The 17,648-nt window shown below is 40.6% G+C and overlaps 1 protein-coding gene across 5 annotated transcripts in view; it reads left to right on the top strand.

Moving 5' to 3' along the window:
- Positions 1-17,648, top strand: part of NKAIN3 (sodium/potassium transporting ATPase interacting 3) — a 203,015-nt gene that overhangs the window by 86,273 nt on the left and 99,094 nt on the right. For 4 of the 5 annotated variants that reach the window (XM_053396046.1, XM_053396047.1, XM_053396044.1 and 1 more), the window contains exons 2-3: positions 4,622-4,759; positions 10,383-10,463. In XM_053396046.1, coding sequence (XP_053252021.1) covers positions 4,622-4,759; positions 10,383-10,463 — 219 coding nt within the window. The remainder of the gene's footprint in view (positions 1-4,621; positions 4,760-10,382; positions 10,464-17,648) is intronic. The other variant, XM_053396048.1, reaches the window with a different exon arrangement.

The following is a 17,648-nucleotide window of genomic DNA, read 5'->3' as shown; positions in this document are numbered from 1 at the left end:
ATTTCAATAGGGCTTCACTAAGTAAAACTTAGCTAAATGCCATCCTTAATTTTATTTTATTTTTTCTCTCTCCCCCCCCTTCTTTCTGCAAGAAGGAAACAGTACTAATTGCCACAGTGGAGAGCAGTTGGCCACAGAAAGGTTCATGGAGGGTTCTGGGTTTCTGTCAAAATTGGAAGAGCAGGGTTTTTTTTAACCAAAGTTGTCTAAATGAAAAATATTGCTGTACAAAGGACACATTGCACAGATCACTGCACCGCACAAAGCTTTGTGCCTGAACCCATAAAATGAAAGGTCACCACATATTTTTTTCCTTTCTTTTCTTTTCTTCAAAGCTTGTGGGACTTCAGCAGTAATTCAATGAGTTTCAAAAAGACTGAGGTGAAAAAAGGAGAATTTTGGGGGGGTCACTTTGCTGCTCCTTTTTCTTGACTCTAGAAATACTCATTCAAGCTGGTTTTGAGGTATGCATGCCTCTTAAGAAAAGTCTTGCTATCGTTTCATGTTTGAATGAGGAACACAGACAGCAAATTCAGAGAGATCCCACAGAAAGGGAAATTCAATATTGCAATGTGTTATATGTACTTTTCTCCCTGGAAGAGTGGTGGGGTGAGGTTATGTGCAAACCTGAGATTATGAGTGCCATTCAAACAAGGAATAATAATAATAATAATAATAATAATAATAATAATAATAATAATAATATATTATTTATACCCTGCCCATCTGGCTGGGTTTCCCCAGCCACTCTAGGCAGCTTCCAACAAAATATTAAAAATACAATAAAACATCAAACATTAAAAACTTCCCTTAACAGAACTGTCTTCAGATGTCTTCTAAAAGTCAAATAGTTGGTTATTTCCTTGACATCTGATGGGAGGACATTCCACAGGATGGGCGACTCTGCTGAGAAGGCCTTCTTTCTGGTTCCCTGTAACTTTGCTTCTCACAGTGAGGGAACCACCAGAAGGCCCTCAGAGCTGGACCTCAGCTGAATAATGGGGGTGGAGATGCTCCTTCAGGTATACTGGGCTGAGGCCGTTCTTTCATACACTTGGCTTCAGTATATACATACTGGACAAAATTCCATAGCATGAAGATGTGTTCACTTACCCTCTTACTGTTGTTAGCCGCTCTGAGCCTGGCTTCAGCTGGGGAGGGCGGGATATAAATAAAATATTATTATTATTGCTGACCTGATTGCTATCTGCCATTGAGTGGAATAGGAGGGGAGGCAGAAAAATCTGACCCACAGTTCACTAGTAGCAAAAGCCCCAGAGGGAAGCTTGGCTTCAATTAGTGCTCTGGGGAGCTGGATAAGTCCTGCTGCTGTCCATTTGCAAGCCACTGCTGAAGATTTGGCTCCAAAGGGTGTCATTCTGAAGGTGAAGAGTCTACCTGTATTTGCTTTTATCCTGGAATGTTTGTTGGCTCTCTGTAGCCTCTGTAGCCATTGGAATGAGTTTTGCTGGGGTGAGAGACCGGTTGTGTGTAGAGCATGGACTGCAGGACACAGCCACTTGACCAGCTCAGGGTGAGAGCCTATAGTGGGCAGTGGAAAAGAATCTCCTTGGGTGAGAAACTCTATGCCCTGTGCTAACCCAGATTAGGTTATTTCACTAGAGCTCCTTTGGCTCCTGTCATCCAGTGCTGAGATTCCACAGAGGATGTGCAGAATGCCTCTCTGGTTTTCTTCACCATTTCATCACATGAAGCTTTGTTTTTATTACCTGAGTAGCAGAAGACTTCCCATTGACTCAAAAGGTTTACTTTCCTTGTCAGCTGAGCACAATAGCCATCTCTGGATATTTGCCTGTTCTGATAGGAGTGGTCCATTAGGATAGAAAAATGCATTGATAGAAAAATGCATTGATTTGATATTTCTATGAATTGTATCTAGTGCTTTATAATGTGTAGACCATGACAAACAGAGAATTAGAGTTGGGTTTTGGATCAGTGATCTACACTTTTGTATGGCTAGCAATTCTTTCAGGGATGGAAAAGCTGTAAATTTCATGGTCCTTTGCTTAGGGTGCACTGGCATTTAAATAGTATTATGTTCTTTGTCTGAAATTCCATTATATGTGCATTATTCCAAGTGTTTGTGGGATTCAGCCCAAAGTCTCAATGCTAGTGTTATTTTGGTCAGTTGCAGCTGCATCTTAAACCCTTTTTCCACAGTATGTTGGTCCTGTGGGTCTTCATTACAGTAGCTAGACTACTACTAGACCAGAGTATCTCTTTCACAGAGTGCAGCTTTAGTTTTAAAATATTTGCTTAGTGAAAATGCAGCAGTCAATCCGTAAAGTAATGCAATAGAAAACATAAATAGTATTTGACAGATGTGTTAGGAAATAATTTTGATAAATGTTTCCTTTTGCTGGCAAAGAGTTTTAAGCAATGATGTCTTTGAATGTGATAGCTAAAGTTCCAGTTGGATACCCATTTTTCATCTGGCCTGGTCATTAGATTTGCTTTCACTTTTTCAGCCATGATTTGAACCAGGTTTCCCTGGTCCAAGACAATTACACCACAATAGTCCGCTGAGCATCCATTTTCCTCAAAGATCTCTCTACAGAAGGGTTTAGCCAAAACAAACCATGCAGTTTCACTTTTTAAATGTTTATGTACCTTTCCCCCCAGCAACAACTGGTGCTCAATCTTTTAAAAATACAATTATTAAAACCAACTAAAGGCAGACAATAAAGCAATTCAGATGCAGCAGATTATATACACCCCCTCAATCCCATCAGCACCATGAATTCATTTAAGAAAATGTGCATATGTTTGCTTAATTTTAATTTTTATTCTCATTACAACAGCACACACACACACACACACATAGTAGAAGAGGGGAATTAGGAAGTGTGAGGATTCAGCAGGAATGTGTGAACATGTGAGCATTGCCATTTGATGATTATAATTCTTAGGCTGCCTCTGATACTTGGATCTTTAGCAGCCTTTTAATGGTTTCAACTTGAATTGCAATTTTGCATTCGTTGACAGGTGAGGTAATGGCATTCTTCATTTGATTCATGAATTGACTTTGATTTCTCTCATTTTTTGGTGTCATGTGATTACCGAGCAATTCTTGATCTATGTAATATGGCAAGATGTGCATGATAAGATGAGTTTGGCTGCAGCCCCTACCCAGCCTGCCTGCCAGCACTACTAACATGTGGGCCACAGCACTATCATAGTCTGTATCAAGGAAATTCAAATTTTACATCCAACCCCCCCCAACACAAAGGCTGTGTCCAAAATTAAGCAAAAATTGTATAGTTTTGCATATATAGTGCCAACTCACAAATTTTATTTTCGACGGTAGCAGAATGAGAGTTGAGGACTGGGGACAGGTGAAGTCTGTGGTGCAAACTTAAAGGCCTTTCAGTAATAAATTTCCCAGAAGTATCTGTGTTAGTTTTTTAAGATTTTCAGGACACCAAATTCTGTCAGCTGTCAGATTCTAGAATTTTTTTACCAATGGGCATAAACATGACTTGTAAATGTTATATTGGCAAACAATGTATCTATTTTTGACACGTCCCTCCTCCAGAAAAAGCATATATTTTCACTTGATTTTTTTTCTTTTTTGTCTGTAAAGACTTTGCCCAATCATTCATTGAGCACACACATTTTTGAGGATTTTATATTCACATGAGTATTTTAAAAAGAGAGCTGTATCAATAATTATTAGGAATGTAAGTTACAAGTCCATTTCAACATGTAGCTCTTTACCAATAAGAGATTCTATAAAATTCACTGACAAATCAACTGCAGGACAGATGATACTCCTGGGGTTTGCTTCCTTCCAGCATTTAACCATTACAGCTCTCTTTCTACACTAGCACTGTGGGCTGTTTTTATATACATAGTTGTGAAAATTCAAGCTATGGCATATGCCTTGAAGCAGTGTGGTGGTGATGATAAGAGCCCAAGGCAAGAGAACATGTCTCATTCCCAAGAAAAGCCATACTTTGGCCTCCAGTTGACTCTGTGAAGGACAGATATGATGGCAGAAATTGAAATAATAGTTGTATTTTCACCATCTTTACTTGTCCCATGATGGCTGCTGAGTATGTTGAATAGTGAAGGACTTAGGTGAAACTGAGTATCTGAGGCAATCTGACATTTGATGCTACCTCTATGGTTTCAGTAAGCTTGTCTAAAATGTCAGTTTCCCATCACACATTGGACATGTTTATACAACAATTTGGAAAATATGGAGAATGAAAGGGGGAATGTGAAAATAAAAACAGAGGCAGGTGAACAGGTACATGGAGAACACATGATGCAACTACTATATGAAGGATTTCCATTTGGAAACATTAAACCAGTGTGATTCTTTTATTTCTGGGTATGCTTTTGTACATGTAATAGGATGTGAGAGTTCCCAGTTTTTGTTGAAAAAGTTATCAGTCTGGTGCCAACACAGTTTGAGATGTGAAAACTTTTCTAGCCTTGATTTTCTGCACGGCCAGTTAACAAGATAAATTCCTTATGCAACAAAAGTAATGGGATAATTACCAGTCTTATTCACTAGGTCTTAAGAGTGATACTTACACTGTGAACGACTGATTTAATCCTAACTGAGGTGTTTTTATGTTCTGTTTCTTTACAGGTAGCTGCCCTGGAGAGACAAATCTTTGACTTTCTTGGCTTCCAGTGGGCTCCTATCCTTGGTAATTTCCTGCACATAATAGTTGTCATTTTGGGTTTGTTTGGAACCATACAATACAGACCTCGGTATATAGTTGTGGTAAGTTTTGAGTTCATTGATTTTTATTAAAATGGATAATATAATATTTTAGCTCAGTTATAATTTAAAACATCTGAATAATGTGGGTGGTTGTTTTTTTTAAAAAAAGCAATATTATATTTTTGTTCAGTTCTCCAGTATGCTTCATCTATTTGTACCATGAATATTGTCAATCTCCTTTGGAGCAGGAAAATGAGTACTAAAACCTGAGCAGAATATTAGAATTAAATCATATGTCCGCAAAAATGTGAAACAGATACAAATATGCTCTACAAGCAGTATCCTCTGAAAATGTCACACCTTAGTTGGAGTAATTGACCTTGTAGGACATCTCAAGCAGTTCTGCATTCAGGTCTCCCTAATAGCTGGCTGGGCATTGGTAAGAGAAGCAGTCCCAGAGTATATGACACTCCCTGCCCCCAGCCAGTATTGATGAATGGAGGCAGCTAGTATGTAGCGCTGAAACCTTCCTACCACCAGAGAGAAATTCCATGGATGGAGAAGCTCCACCACTGTTGTGTCCAAGCAGGCAGAAAGCCAACAGGAAGGCCCAATACATGACATTTGACAGCTAAGGGTGGGACACCAGCAGCTTTAGACCCATTTTAAAGTAATTTTTGCAGTCATGAACTAAAACAAGATAAATTCCTTATTATGTAACAAGGATTCCTTATGGATGTAAAGCCCCACAGATCCTTGGGCTGGCCAGCTACACTAGCCTGGAGCTGATGGAATGAAAAGGGGTGGGGCAAGAAAAACTTAACCCACTTTCCTAGCTGGCATGAACCTCTAGGTTTTGGGATATAGCTGTATATCCACCTTTTTCTCTTCCCCCGCCCCAGCCGCCAACCAATTTGGATTGGTCTGCCCTTCACTTGTTTACCATTTCTGATTTTTATCATGACCTTTTTAATACACTCAGGAGAGAACCTCCTCCACAGTGAATTCACTCTTTCTGCAATTCACACTCCCTTCCCCAACCAATTGAGTTCTGGAGGTCACGTGAGACTGCTTTGAGTTCCTGCAGACTTTAGTGACTGAGCCTGAAGGCAATGAAAGATAGGAATTAAAAAAAAAAAAAATAACACTGGAGTGCCCATAGGCTTTTACATCAATTATGTAAACTTCCACAATTCTAAGCACAGGCCATGTATAACTTTCAGCTGCATAGTTTTCCACTGGAACAAAGAGGAAAGAACAGGGGATCTCTACAGCTTAACCTATCCAGAAATCAAGCATTCTGAAGCCATCTGAAAAACTAGCTTCCTTCACATACCGTTGACCCCTCGCTGGCTGGAAAGGTTGAATGCTTATTGCTTTCCCCCTGAAAATGTCAGCGTTTGGGATCTCTCTGTAATTTTATCAGTAATGGCTTTTGAGGTATAAAGATCACTACTTCTTTTTTAAAGGATATCTATTGGAGAATTTTTATAAAACATGCTTTTAAAGTTTATTTCTGTATTGATGATTTGAGTCCTGTACTTCTTTCAGTATGGTGACACCGCAGAGACCTTCAGAATGAAAGTCTTGATGAAGACTAGCCCTTTGTCTGAGGACCTTAAGGGGTTTTTTGGGGGAAGCATAATTTTCATGTGGTTGAGTGTGCTTTTGAAAAATCAACTTTACCTTCTCAGCTGGAAAACATTTGAAATGGTCCTAATTGCCTTCTGTGCATTGCCATAAAATTCAACATTCTTTCTCCTCCCCCCACCCCATTGACCCCTGTCCCGCCACTGCCCAGTCCTCCCCAGAGTGGGTAGAAATGGGTGCAAATAAGACTGGAAAGGCTTTACCCTTGGACTTCCTAATTACTGTAAGTCATTATACAGAGACATATTGTAGTAAGTACAGTCTTGGTGAATAGTGTGTTAAGTAGCTGACATAATACTTGCGCAGGTACAGAATTCCACAAATTAATTCACTCAGCTTCAGAATGGGGCCAGTCAACCTGAATTTCTGGTTCCTATTTCTTATACCAAGGCTATAGAAAACTTAAGGATGCTTCATGTACCGTATATACTCGAGTACAAGCCGACCGGAATATAAGCTGAGGCACCTAATTTTAGGGGGGGAAACTGGGAAAACTTATTGACTTGAGTATAAGCCGGTTCACCACACCACAAACCTGGTGGTGGCGGCAGCAGAGGAGAAGAACAAGCAGCCTGAAAGGGCTGCTTTCGGGCTGCTTGCTCATCCTCCACCACCCACCGGCAGAGGCAGAGGAGGAGGAAGGAGCCGGTGAAAGGGCTTCTTTTGGGCTGCTGCTTCCCCCTCCACTGCCTCCGACAGTGGAAAAGGCAGAGGAGGAGGAAGGAGCAGCCACTCGTCCCTCTGCCGCTGCCTCTGCCGCTCGCAAGAGCAGGCATAGGAGCCCGGTTGGGAGAGGCACAGCGCAGCACCTCTCCCAGCCACGGCTCCTGTGCCTGCCCTTGCGAGAGACGGGCAGCAGCGGAGGGACGAGCAGTGAGAAAGGGCTCCTTTCTCGCCGCTCGTCCCTCCAGAGCTGCTCGCCTCACTCGAGTATACGCCGAGGCAGGCTTTTTCAGCATAAAAAATATGCTGAAAAGGTCGGCTTATATTTGAGTATATACGGTATTTTGGGAGCCATATGTGTGTTCTTTAAAGACATGAACACTTCATGGGGAACGCTGGCCAGTCATGGCTCCTTGGCATGTGCGTATACCACTAGTGCTTAACATGAGTCCCTCCAGATGTTATTGGACTCCAGCTTCCATCAGCCCCTGCCAGTATGGCTAATGATCAGGGATGATGGGAGGCATAGCCCAGCTCTGGGGTACATGGTGTATGTGAATGAAAAATGTAAAGCACACACCATATAATTATCCCTACAAGCACACTTTTGCAAAACTACCTTCTCCCCCCCCCCAATTTCTTTGTCTGATATATGGCAAAGCTTCAGCTGTTTCAAGAAAGTGCTTTTCAGTTCAAATTTTTTTTTATATTCCCTCCACATTTTCTCATAGCATGGGAGATTCCCAAGCTGTTACTGATTAAGGATGATAAGAGTGTATTTGCTCAGTTTTCTCTTAGTACCGCTGGTGTTTTACATCTGTGAAGTGATGCTTCACATAGCTAAAATTGGCCAAATATAGTCCGGGGGGTGGGGGAAATGAAATAAAATCAATTTACACGTTTCTCCAAGAAATGAAAATAGGACATGTTTTCCCTCCAGGGGAGCACAGAGGGATTTAATATTTGCATAGATAATTTTATGCTACCTAGTGTGCTCTTGCAAAGTCAGAATGTATGTAATATAAATGCCTACAGAGAAAGAGTTAGATTAGGGCGGGAAAGAAACCAAATCTTTTGAGAGTAATAAATGCAATACGCACAAGGAGTGAAACCAGATTACTTGGATTTAAGCCAGCTTGGACAGCGGAGAGCAACAAGAAAGGCAATTCCACACTGACTTCAAAAATATGTTTGATAAGGCAGAGCTTTTCTGTGGAAAAAGTGATTTTGAGGAATTTTCTGTCCTATTGTCTTGTTCTGTAATTTCCTTGGTCAATCACAAGCCGAGCTGGACTGGGTCAGGGATTATTGTAAAAGGCATTTTGAAGGTGCAAGAGCCTTGAGCTGGCATTCTTGGTGCTTTGCTGAAGGCAACGACTGATTGAACAGCTACAAAGACAGTGTGACTGGATAGATTTCTTATCAGCTGCTCCACAGAATTCCACACACTCTGATGCTTCCTGCATAGTCTACAATTGACATAGTCCCGCTATATGAGTTCTTGATTTCCTATCAGATATTTATTGAACTTCAGGGCATTTACATTGTTTCATTGCCTTGTCTCAGAGGTGATTTCGCTACAGCAACAGGTGAAATTATGTATAGAACTGGATTTTGATGGGTCTAACAAGGCTATTGGGACACGGGTGGGGCTGTGGGTTAAACCAAGAGCCTAGGGCTTGGCGATCAGAAGGTTGGCGGTTCTAATCCCCGCAATGGGGTGAGCTCCCATTGCTTGGTCCCAGCTCCTGCCAATCTAGTAGTTTGAAAGCACGAAGTGCAAGTAAATAAATAAGTACTGCTCCAGCGGGAAGGTAAATGGCGTTTCTGTGCGCTGCTCTGGTTCGCCAGAAGCAGCTTAGTCATGCTGGCCACATGACCTGGAAACTGTACACTGGCTCCCTTTGCCAATAAAGCGATATGAGCACCGCAACCCCAGAGTCGTCCATGAGTGGACTTAATGGTCAGGGGTCCATTTTCCTTTTAACAAGGCTAAATCCACCCACTACTTTTTAAATGTCTATCATCACATGTGGAGGGTGGAGTGGGATTGCACCTCTTGGCTGCAAGCTCAAGCCATTGAGCTTTCATCTGGCTTGTGAACAGATTCCTAAATGCACACAGAGTCGCTATGCTTTTTTTTGGGGGGGGGGGTAAAGTCCCCAACTGTATGTTGATTTGGTTCACAGCTTCACTTGAATGTGCAGAGGATGTGATCAGTGAGCACCATGAAGCTATCATTTCATTACATTATGCATTTGGGTGTTTTTTTGACCTTGCTTCACTGCTTCAGAACTAGTACATTTGGATTGTTTTCTCCAAACCATTCCTATTATACAACAAAGATTTTCCATTGACAATGCTTTCTGTCCTGCAAATTAACTTTGAATTTTGCAAACCAGCACAAAATAAGATCAAAAGCACATTTAGATATCTAAGTGCAGCCTGTGTTTTCCAATGATAGTTTTTGTGCTTCCAAGTGTAGCATCCCTCACTTCTACCAAGCATTTTTTCCCACCTTTAACTTCCTCCCTCCAGCCTTCAGGCATATATGTATGGATGCATGTGTATGTGCCTTGCTATAATAAGCACTCATGATATGGTAGGATATAAAAGGTACAACCAACCAAAATACAGGCTCCCCCCTTTTTTTATTTGCACTTTTATATCTGCACATATGTTCTCCATGTGATTTGAAGTTAGTGTAATCTAATGCTGGCAATTCTTTAGCAAAATTTATCCCAGCATCTGATTCCCAACTTTTCAGGCCATTTAGCAGAATAAGGCTATACAATCAAACCTCAGTTGTTGAATGTAATCCTTTCCAGAAGCCTATTCAGCTTCTGAAATGTTTGACAACCGAGGTGTGGCTTCTGATTGGTTACAGGAGCTTCCTGCACTCAAGCAGAAGCCGTGTTGGATGTTCGGCTTCTGAAAAACTTTCAAAAACCAGAGCATCTACTTCCGGGTTTTCAGCTTTTGGGAGCTGAAACATTCTAAAACAGAGGCATTCGGGACCTGAGGTTTGACTGTATTGTGATTATTTCAGTGCATTTCTAAGTATAGATACATTGTGAAGATGAAATGGTAGAATACAAAAACTGTAAATCACTCAACGTTTTGGAATTTACTGGTGTCAATAGGTTAATCTAGCACCATAAATAATAAATCTAGCTTTTCCTTGTGTTTCGTTACAGAAGGAAAGAATATTGGATTTGCAATTGGCTACAGTTCTAGGGGCTTTCTGCCAAGAGAAATCTCCTGCTCATGGTTCCCAGAAGTGCTGTACCTATTGATCTTTTTATATTATTGATCTACACCTTGTGTACAGTGTTTTCATCTTCTCTTTTTCTCTTTTTCTCCACCCTAGTACTCGGTATGGACTGCTATCTGGGTCACATGGAATGTTTTCATTATCTGCTTCTATTTGGAAGTAGGTGGGCTTTCTAAGGTAGGTTCCATGTAAATCCTGGTTTTGGGGAGGTTAGGACAATGATGTTTTGATAATAACATAACAGAAGGAATATTATTTTTTGAAAACAAAACAAAACCATCAGACATCATTGGGTTGCTTTGCTGATCATTTGCCAGTCTGTCTGTTATAGTAAATGTTTGGGCTGCCTCACCTATTTTTTTCTTGTAGAGGGTGATCACTGAGTGCAGCTGGACATGGGAAACATATTAGTTACTATCAGGGCTTTCTTTTCAGCTGGAACTCAAGGGAACTCAGTTCTGGCACCTCTCAGGTGGGTGCCATTGCATTATGAGAGAGGTGTTCATTGTGAGTTCCGGCACCTTTTTTTCCTAGAAAAATAGCACTGGTTATTGGTCGCTCTGGAATTGCATTTTGCAAATAAGAGTGGGCTAAAACTGTTTTAAATATATAAGTAACATTTTAAATAGTGTGGCATTTTAACACATAACAGCATGAAAACAAGTACCAACAGCTGTTTGGAGCACCATTATGCAAAAACAGCCTAATGCTATTTCATGACTATAATTCTATTTCTATTTCACGATATTAAATAAAAATCACAGATGAGAGCCTACATGTTATTTTGGTTTCCTGGAGAGTTAACAGCAGTATCTTTTACTTTCAGAATGTGTAACTGCTCGGGGTACAGGGACCCCACCCCCAAAGCTTTTTTTACAAAATCCAAACCATCTCCCATCAGCTCAGTAGTTTGAATAGGCCTCTGAGAATGCCCAATAAAGGAAATACAGTAGTATTTTTAAGTTAATAATAAACTCAAAAGGAAATATTAATATAAATCCCAAGAATTATTCTGTCACCTATTCAGTAGCATGGGAGTGGGTGGGCAGGGTGGGTTGGCACAGAAGAATTATAATAAAAAAGTAAATGTGTATATATTTAATGAAATCAGCAAGTACATGGCATAGTAACAGCGAAGAACTTGTTCTAAGCGGTGTCTAAAGCATTAAAATATCTATGCAAGTTTCTTACACACACGATGTCAGCTGACCTGGTGGGTCCTCTGTTTCTTTTCTTCTGCTCATGTGGTTTCTCCTAATCTTTCTGCTACATCATAGACCCCACAAGCCCTATAGTATTTCATGGTAATAAAGTTCATTCTGGGTTTTCTGACTATTTTAATCATCATACCTAAATAACATCCAGATGTTGTTTTGGTGTATTTGTATTTCTGGTCCTGAAGTTAGTCTGATCATTTTTTTCTACAGCATTGTGTGTTTTTAAGTCTGTTTTTTTCATATTCAGTGGGATACGTGGATTGTAGAGGGTTCTTAATTCTAAGACCCTTGGGTATAATGCCCAGGTTCTTGCATTTAGTATCTGAAGGTATCTGAAGAAGTGTGCATGCAAGAACTAACTTAGTTGGTCTTTAAGGTGCTACTGGAAGGGGAAAAAAATTTTGTTTTGACTATGGCAGACCAACACGGCTACCTATCTGTAACTGTTTTTTTCAAGGTAGACTTTCAAAGTGAAACTTCATTTTCTTTTATTACACCACAGTTTTGATTATTAATTTTATTTTGGAGCAAAAGTCTCCAAGATATCTGAGTTAGCTTTTCTTTCAGATGTTCTTTATTATATTCACTTTTTTCCATTTCAGACAATTTTGCATGATTTTTGTTTTGTATTGAAAATATAAACTTTTTTGGCAAGATCCAATGTTGAGGGGAGATTTTATACTTGTTTCCAGAAGTTGTCAAGAGTTCAGTCAGTAGTTTGGCAATAAGGTATGAAAACTTCAAAGTGGGAAAGGTGTTAATATGTTTATGTCTCAAAAGGCCTCTACAATTCTGATCTAGTCAGAGCAAGTGACTCACTAGGAACTGTCCGTGGTGCTGCAGTAGCCGACGTCCCTTGCTGCCTTGCCCTGTAGGCTCCTCAGTGGAACAGAACAGACCAGCATGCTAGGTTTTATTTAAACAAAGCTTTGTAATGCTCTGCTATTCACTGATAGTTAATAAGTTTTGGAAGAGGTGAGGTTATGTTTTTACTATTATTTCAAACAAAACAGACTGGTGAGGCTAAACCAGTGGCTGAGCTAGAAATATATACTGTATAACCAGACAATGCAGGACCAAGAGCGGTGATGGAAAGAGATGGTTGAGTTTCAGAAGCCGAAAGTCACCTTATTTCCTCCAATCTCAATCATTGCCTTCATTCTCAACCAGGCTCACTATCAGAGATGCTGGCTTGCATCTGTTTCAGTGTTGCAGACCATGGTGCTCCTGGGCTAGTGGTGAGTGAGGTCAAAGCAAGAATGGGCGTGCTACACCACACGCAAACCCACACACATTGCACCCCCACCCCCAGCATATCTCCCCTCCCCGCATGCAGTTACTGCACACAGGATGTGGATGCTTAACCCTTCCTGTCCCAGCAGTGACCCCACCCTCCAAAAAACATCCCCACACTGCAGTTAGGCATTAGAAAATATCAACTAGTGGAGAGGCTAACTCAGGAGGGGCTACTGTGAGCGAGATGGCGAGGCCACATGAGGTGCGTCTAGCCCATGGCTCAACTGATTCCGTATGGTATGGAACAAGAGTCCCTCAAAGTCTTTCTCCACTCCCTGCAAGCTTCAAAGTAACTTTTTGTAGGTATGCTTCACTTATACAACTGCATTCCTGAGGACTTAATTAGAAAGCCTTTCCAGATGGTGCCAAAAATAGTTTTGTATTTTCCCAGGTGACATTTACAGTGGTTTCATAGAATTGCATAAAAACAGGATCATAAAACAGCAATATTGTTTTAAGTAGGAAATTCATTTTCTTTTATTATACCACAATATCCCATTCTGCAACTGCAAGGGAAAGAACTGAGGGTTTCGATGGTGGATAGAAAAACATTACCTGGGTTCAGGATCTATCTGTAGTTGGATAGCAGCAGGGGTGGACTTCAGAAGGCCAAAATTTAGCATGGGTTGCCAGTGCCCAGGGCTGTGTGGAGGTGAGGGAGGGTGGGAGGGAAATATGCATGCACATTCAACTGCCTAACAGCATCTGTGTCACCCAGGAGATTGCAGCCACAGAGATAAGAAAAGAGTAGTTATTCCATTGTCTGTAGAGGTCATTTCCTGGTTCTCATGGAGAAGCCATTTTCAATGAAACCCATCAATGGAAGTGTACAGCTGTATTGAGGCAGCACCAAGTGTTGACATTTTGTGCCCCAAACAATTTTGCACCCTGGGCAACCACCCTTGTACCCCCCCCCCCACTCCACCACTGGTGCCACCCCACCTGTCACCTTCCATTCTGCTCAATTCACTTACATCATAGTTGTGGCACCTTGCAGTGCTCCCTAGGCTTGACACGCAGTATGGTGAAACCAGTCACACTACCCTAAATCTGCCTCTCTTAGCAGTTCTACCTATTGAGAATCAACTGAGAAGTAGACCTGGGATGAAAGTTTCCCAGAGGCCAGGTATGTTCATGCCCCATCACCAGTCTTTTACCAGGTTGACCAGAAAGGATAGACCTGTTCTCTTGTGCTAGTTACCCTTTCACAGTTTTTACCACCCCACCTCCTGGGAAAAATCTCTGTGGGTACCTATGCCATCAGAGGGAGAACTCAAAGCAGGGATGTTGCTTTTGAATGCAGTTCTGCCTTACTTCCTTTCTGTCTAGTGTTGTCCGAAACATACTTCAGCCAATCCTAAATACTTTTGTACTATAGAATCATAGAATTGTAGATTTGGAAGGGACCCCAAGGGTCATCTGGTATAACCCCCGGCAATGCAGGAATCTCAGCTAAAGCATACATGCCAGATTCAACCTCTGCTCAAAAACCTCCAAGGAAGGAGAGTGCACATTTTGCAGATATATCTTACAGTTAAGATAAAGAAAGTGTGTGTGATACAATTATCTGCAGCTCCTATTCAAACCCTATTTAAAATGAGATGAATGGCCTTTGTTGGATACTACAATAGATGCCTTTGGTTTTTGTATTCTTTAAAATTCAGGTGGAAACCCACTTGTAAAATGCTTGCTTCTTGAGACTCTTCTCCCATTTGAGGTTGGCACTTAAACAAAACCTCCCTTATTGTGCTCTCTTATAATTGTTAGGGTTGCTGTAAAATTGACCACATAAATATGATGAGTGAGCCCTGAAATGTTTTGAATTTCTTTTATTTATTGAGTGCAGAAGGAGAAGAGAGTCTAGTATAAAAGGAAGGCTCAAGGTTTCTGAAATCAATGATTCTGAGAATTGCCTAAGTGTTGAATGATATGCATGAATAATTTAAGACTGTTTTGTTTAAATGTGCAAAAGTCAAGTTATCCTTGCAGTGCGACACATTGTCAATTGCCAGCAATTTCCTATGTTTTTGAAAACCACAAGCAGCAATTTACAGGAAAGATTAGGGCTGTTACTATACAATGTGTGACATTTTCTTGATTTAAACTGTCATTCTGAAAAGCTGTTAAGAGAGATCTGGAGTTGGAGAGAGCATATAAAGTTTAGTGGATTTTTTATTTTTTTAAAGCTGAGCTTCAGTTTTATTTTTTTGCTTGTTAAAAGCCAAGCACAGAAGTTGAAGTATGTGTGTATGCAGATTTGCATTTTCAAAGGAAATTGCATGTGGTCTCTTTTGGCATTCATGTGATGTGGTGGTATATGCTACAGCACTGACATTTTACATCTCCTAAGTACAATAACATATTTCTTAAATATCAACACTGTTCTAAGGATATGCCAGAAGTTTGATAGTAAGTGTTTCAGACAGCTGGCACCACAACAATATATACTGCTTTTATCTCAACCTGTCTTTCTAGAAATAATGCTCAGGATTAATTTATTTTTAGGTTATCAAAAATCAACTCCACTTAAACTCATGCAGCACCTTTCTAGTTGCTTTATATGTAAAGACACTAGTCTCGATAATGATTCTTTAAATGGGATCATATACAACAAGCTTTACAATGATTTCTGTAGCCAGATTAGTTTCCAAACTAAATTCTGGGTTTGGTGTTGACTTGCTTCACATAGATCACTCCACATTCTGTCACCAGGCAATGTGTTTTTTGTTTGTTTGAAGGAACTGTTTATTACACAGCACAAAATACACATAGCAGTAACTTGAGGTTATGGCAAAATCAGGTCCACTTGGAATGCACAGAATTCATTCAACTTAAAATTAAAGTAAGTAAAAGTTGAATCATCCAATTTAATTTTAAGCTTGAGTCATGCAATTTCTAGGAAATCACAGTTCAGTGTCAACAGGTTTATATACCTTTGGCTTTCCAGATGTTGCAAGACAACTCCCATCATGCCTGACTATTGGCCCTGCTTACTGGGACCAATGGTAGTTGAGTCCAACAAAATCTGGAATGGCATGGGCCAGCCACCTACTGCATTTCATTACTAAGTGTTGAAACTCTTTTTCTTAAATTTCATGGTAAATATTGTAGACATATAAGAGTGAAGTGGATAAAAATTATTGGTGGAATTCAATATAGTGTTAAGTGGGGTATGTGCAAACAGAATGAAGTCTGCTGGTGTAAGGATGCTGGGAATTGCAGCCCTGTAAGGGATAAACTACAGCTCCCATGATTCTTTGGGGAACATCAAAGAATCATGGCAATGTATGGCATGTACATAGCCACTGAATACATGCTTCATTATCCCTATGGTATAGAACACAATGGCTGCAGATGCAGACCATGACCCTCTGAGACTGATGGTTCCTGCTAGGGGTGGGTCAACAGCAGAACCAGCCATCAAAAAGCTTCTGTACTCTGCTGGGGCAACAGCTCTCCTTGTAAGTGAGAGAAAAGCCAGCACCTGTCACTGTGTTGCATCCAGGATCCTAACAGACCCTGTTTTCCCAGATGTAACACTCTCTTGCCAATAAGTGCCTCTTATTCAGTTGGAAAAAGCAATAATACAGAAGTGGGCCCCCAAAAGGTGAACACACACACACACCCTGCAGTTGACACTTTGCACATCAAAGTGAGCTCCAGCTTCTGGAGGATGAAAGATACTTGTTGGCAGGATCATGAGATTCTCACCTGATAAGAAGAGCATTTTTCTGAAATCTAAGAAACCAATACAGTAAAACGTGTCTCTCTGCTGTTATAAAGTTTACTTAGATAGCCAGCTGAATGCTCCTGCATCCCTAGAACCCTTTTTGAACTTGTGTCAAGTCCAACTAACTTCTTTGATGCTATATAGAATACAAGCCCTTTCAGTGTATTTCTTTTTCCACTGCAGTATGTACAGCATCCTTGATTTATCAGGCCATCTTATGTAATGTCATGTTTTATTACCTCACTATGACTTCTGAATCAAGGATTTTTGATGACTGCAATTCAAACCAAAGTGGTGCTTTTAATGCTTGGATATGTAAGCCTAAAGATATTCACATTTTAGAGATTCAGAATTCTCACTGCGCGAAAGATGTGGTGTTAAACTGCTATTGGCACTTGGTAAGCAACTGCTCATGAGTTTTGGGTTTGGATAAATTAACACTTAGCAGCTTTATGCAAGCTAGAGAGCCATATAAATCACATTTGCCTCCATGTCTGTCTTGGAGCCAGGTTTCTGGCCCAAAAGTTGCTTTCAGTGTCCCAAAAGTTTTAAAGTAGTAGCTGCTGAGAGTGCTGTCTAACACATGCAGAATGCATGTCCCTAAAACCTGAAAAAGTACCTGCCCCACTGCTGGAATGCAAGACAGAGTTTCCATGTGACCTTCAGAGAAGCTTGAGCTATGGTATCTCTTTTTTCTTTTTCTGTTGGTGGTCCTCAGTTTTTAGCCTTTTTGTTCCCAGGGTCACATGTTCACTACAGTTCAGAAACAATAAAAAAAGCTGAAGAAAAGGGTGAGAAAACAAAACAAAAGAAACAGAAAAAGGCAAAATACATCATTTCTGTACATGCAGCAACTTGCTTTCCTCTTAGTGTGACACTTGGTCATCGTTGAGCCGTAGCGTCTTTTTTTAAAAAAGGAATCAATAGGAATTCATTTCTGCAGGATTTATATTCAACAAAAATGGGTGTGGATGTGTTCCATGTAGGGAAGTATAGATAGGCAGATGGTGGGAAATGTTGTCTGAGGGCTAGGCAGAATCTGCCTCCTCAATTGCCTTGGGACACCTAACTGCTTCATAATGGGAAGGGATGGCATATTGGAAGTGGAGCTTTCAGTGG

The sequence above is a fragment of the Podarcis raffonei genome, chromosome 7 (assembly GCF_027172205.1).
Source record: "Podarcis raffonei isolate rPodRaf1 chromosome 7, rPodRaf1.pri, whole genome shotgun sequence".
NCBI classification, from domain to species: domain Eukaryota; kingdom Metazoa; phylum Chordata; class Lepidosauria; order Squamata; family Lacertidae; genus Podarcis; species Podarcis raffonei.
The sequence above is the reverse complement of the archived record's forward strand: the minus strand, read 5'-3'. Positions and strand labels throughout refer to the sequence as shown.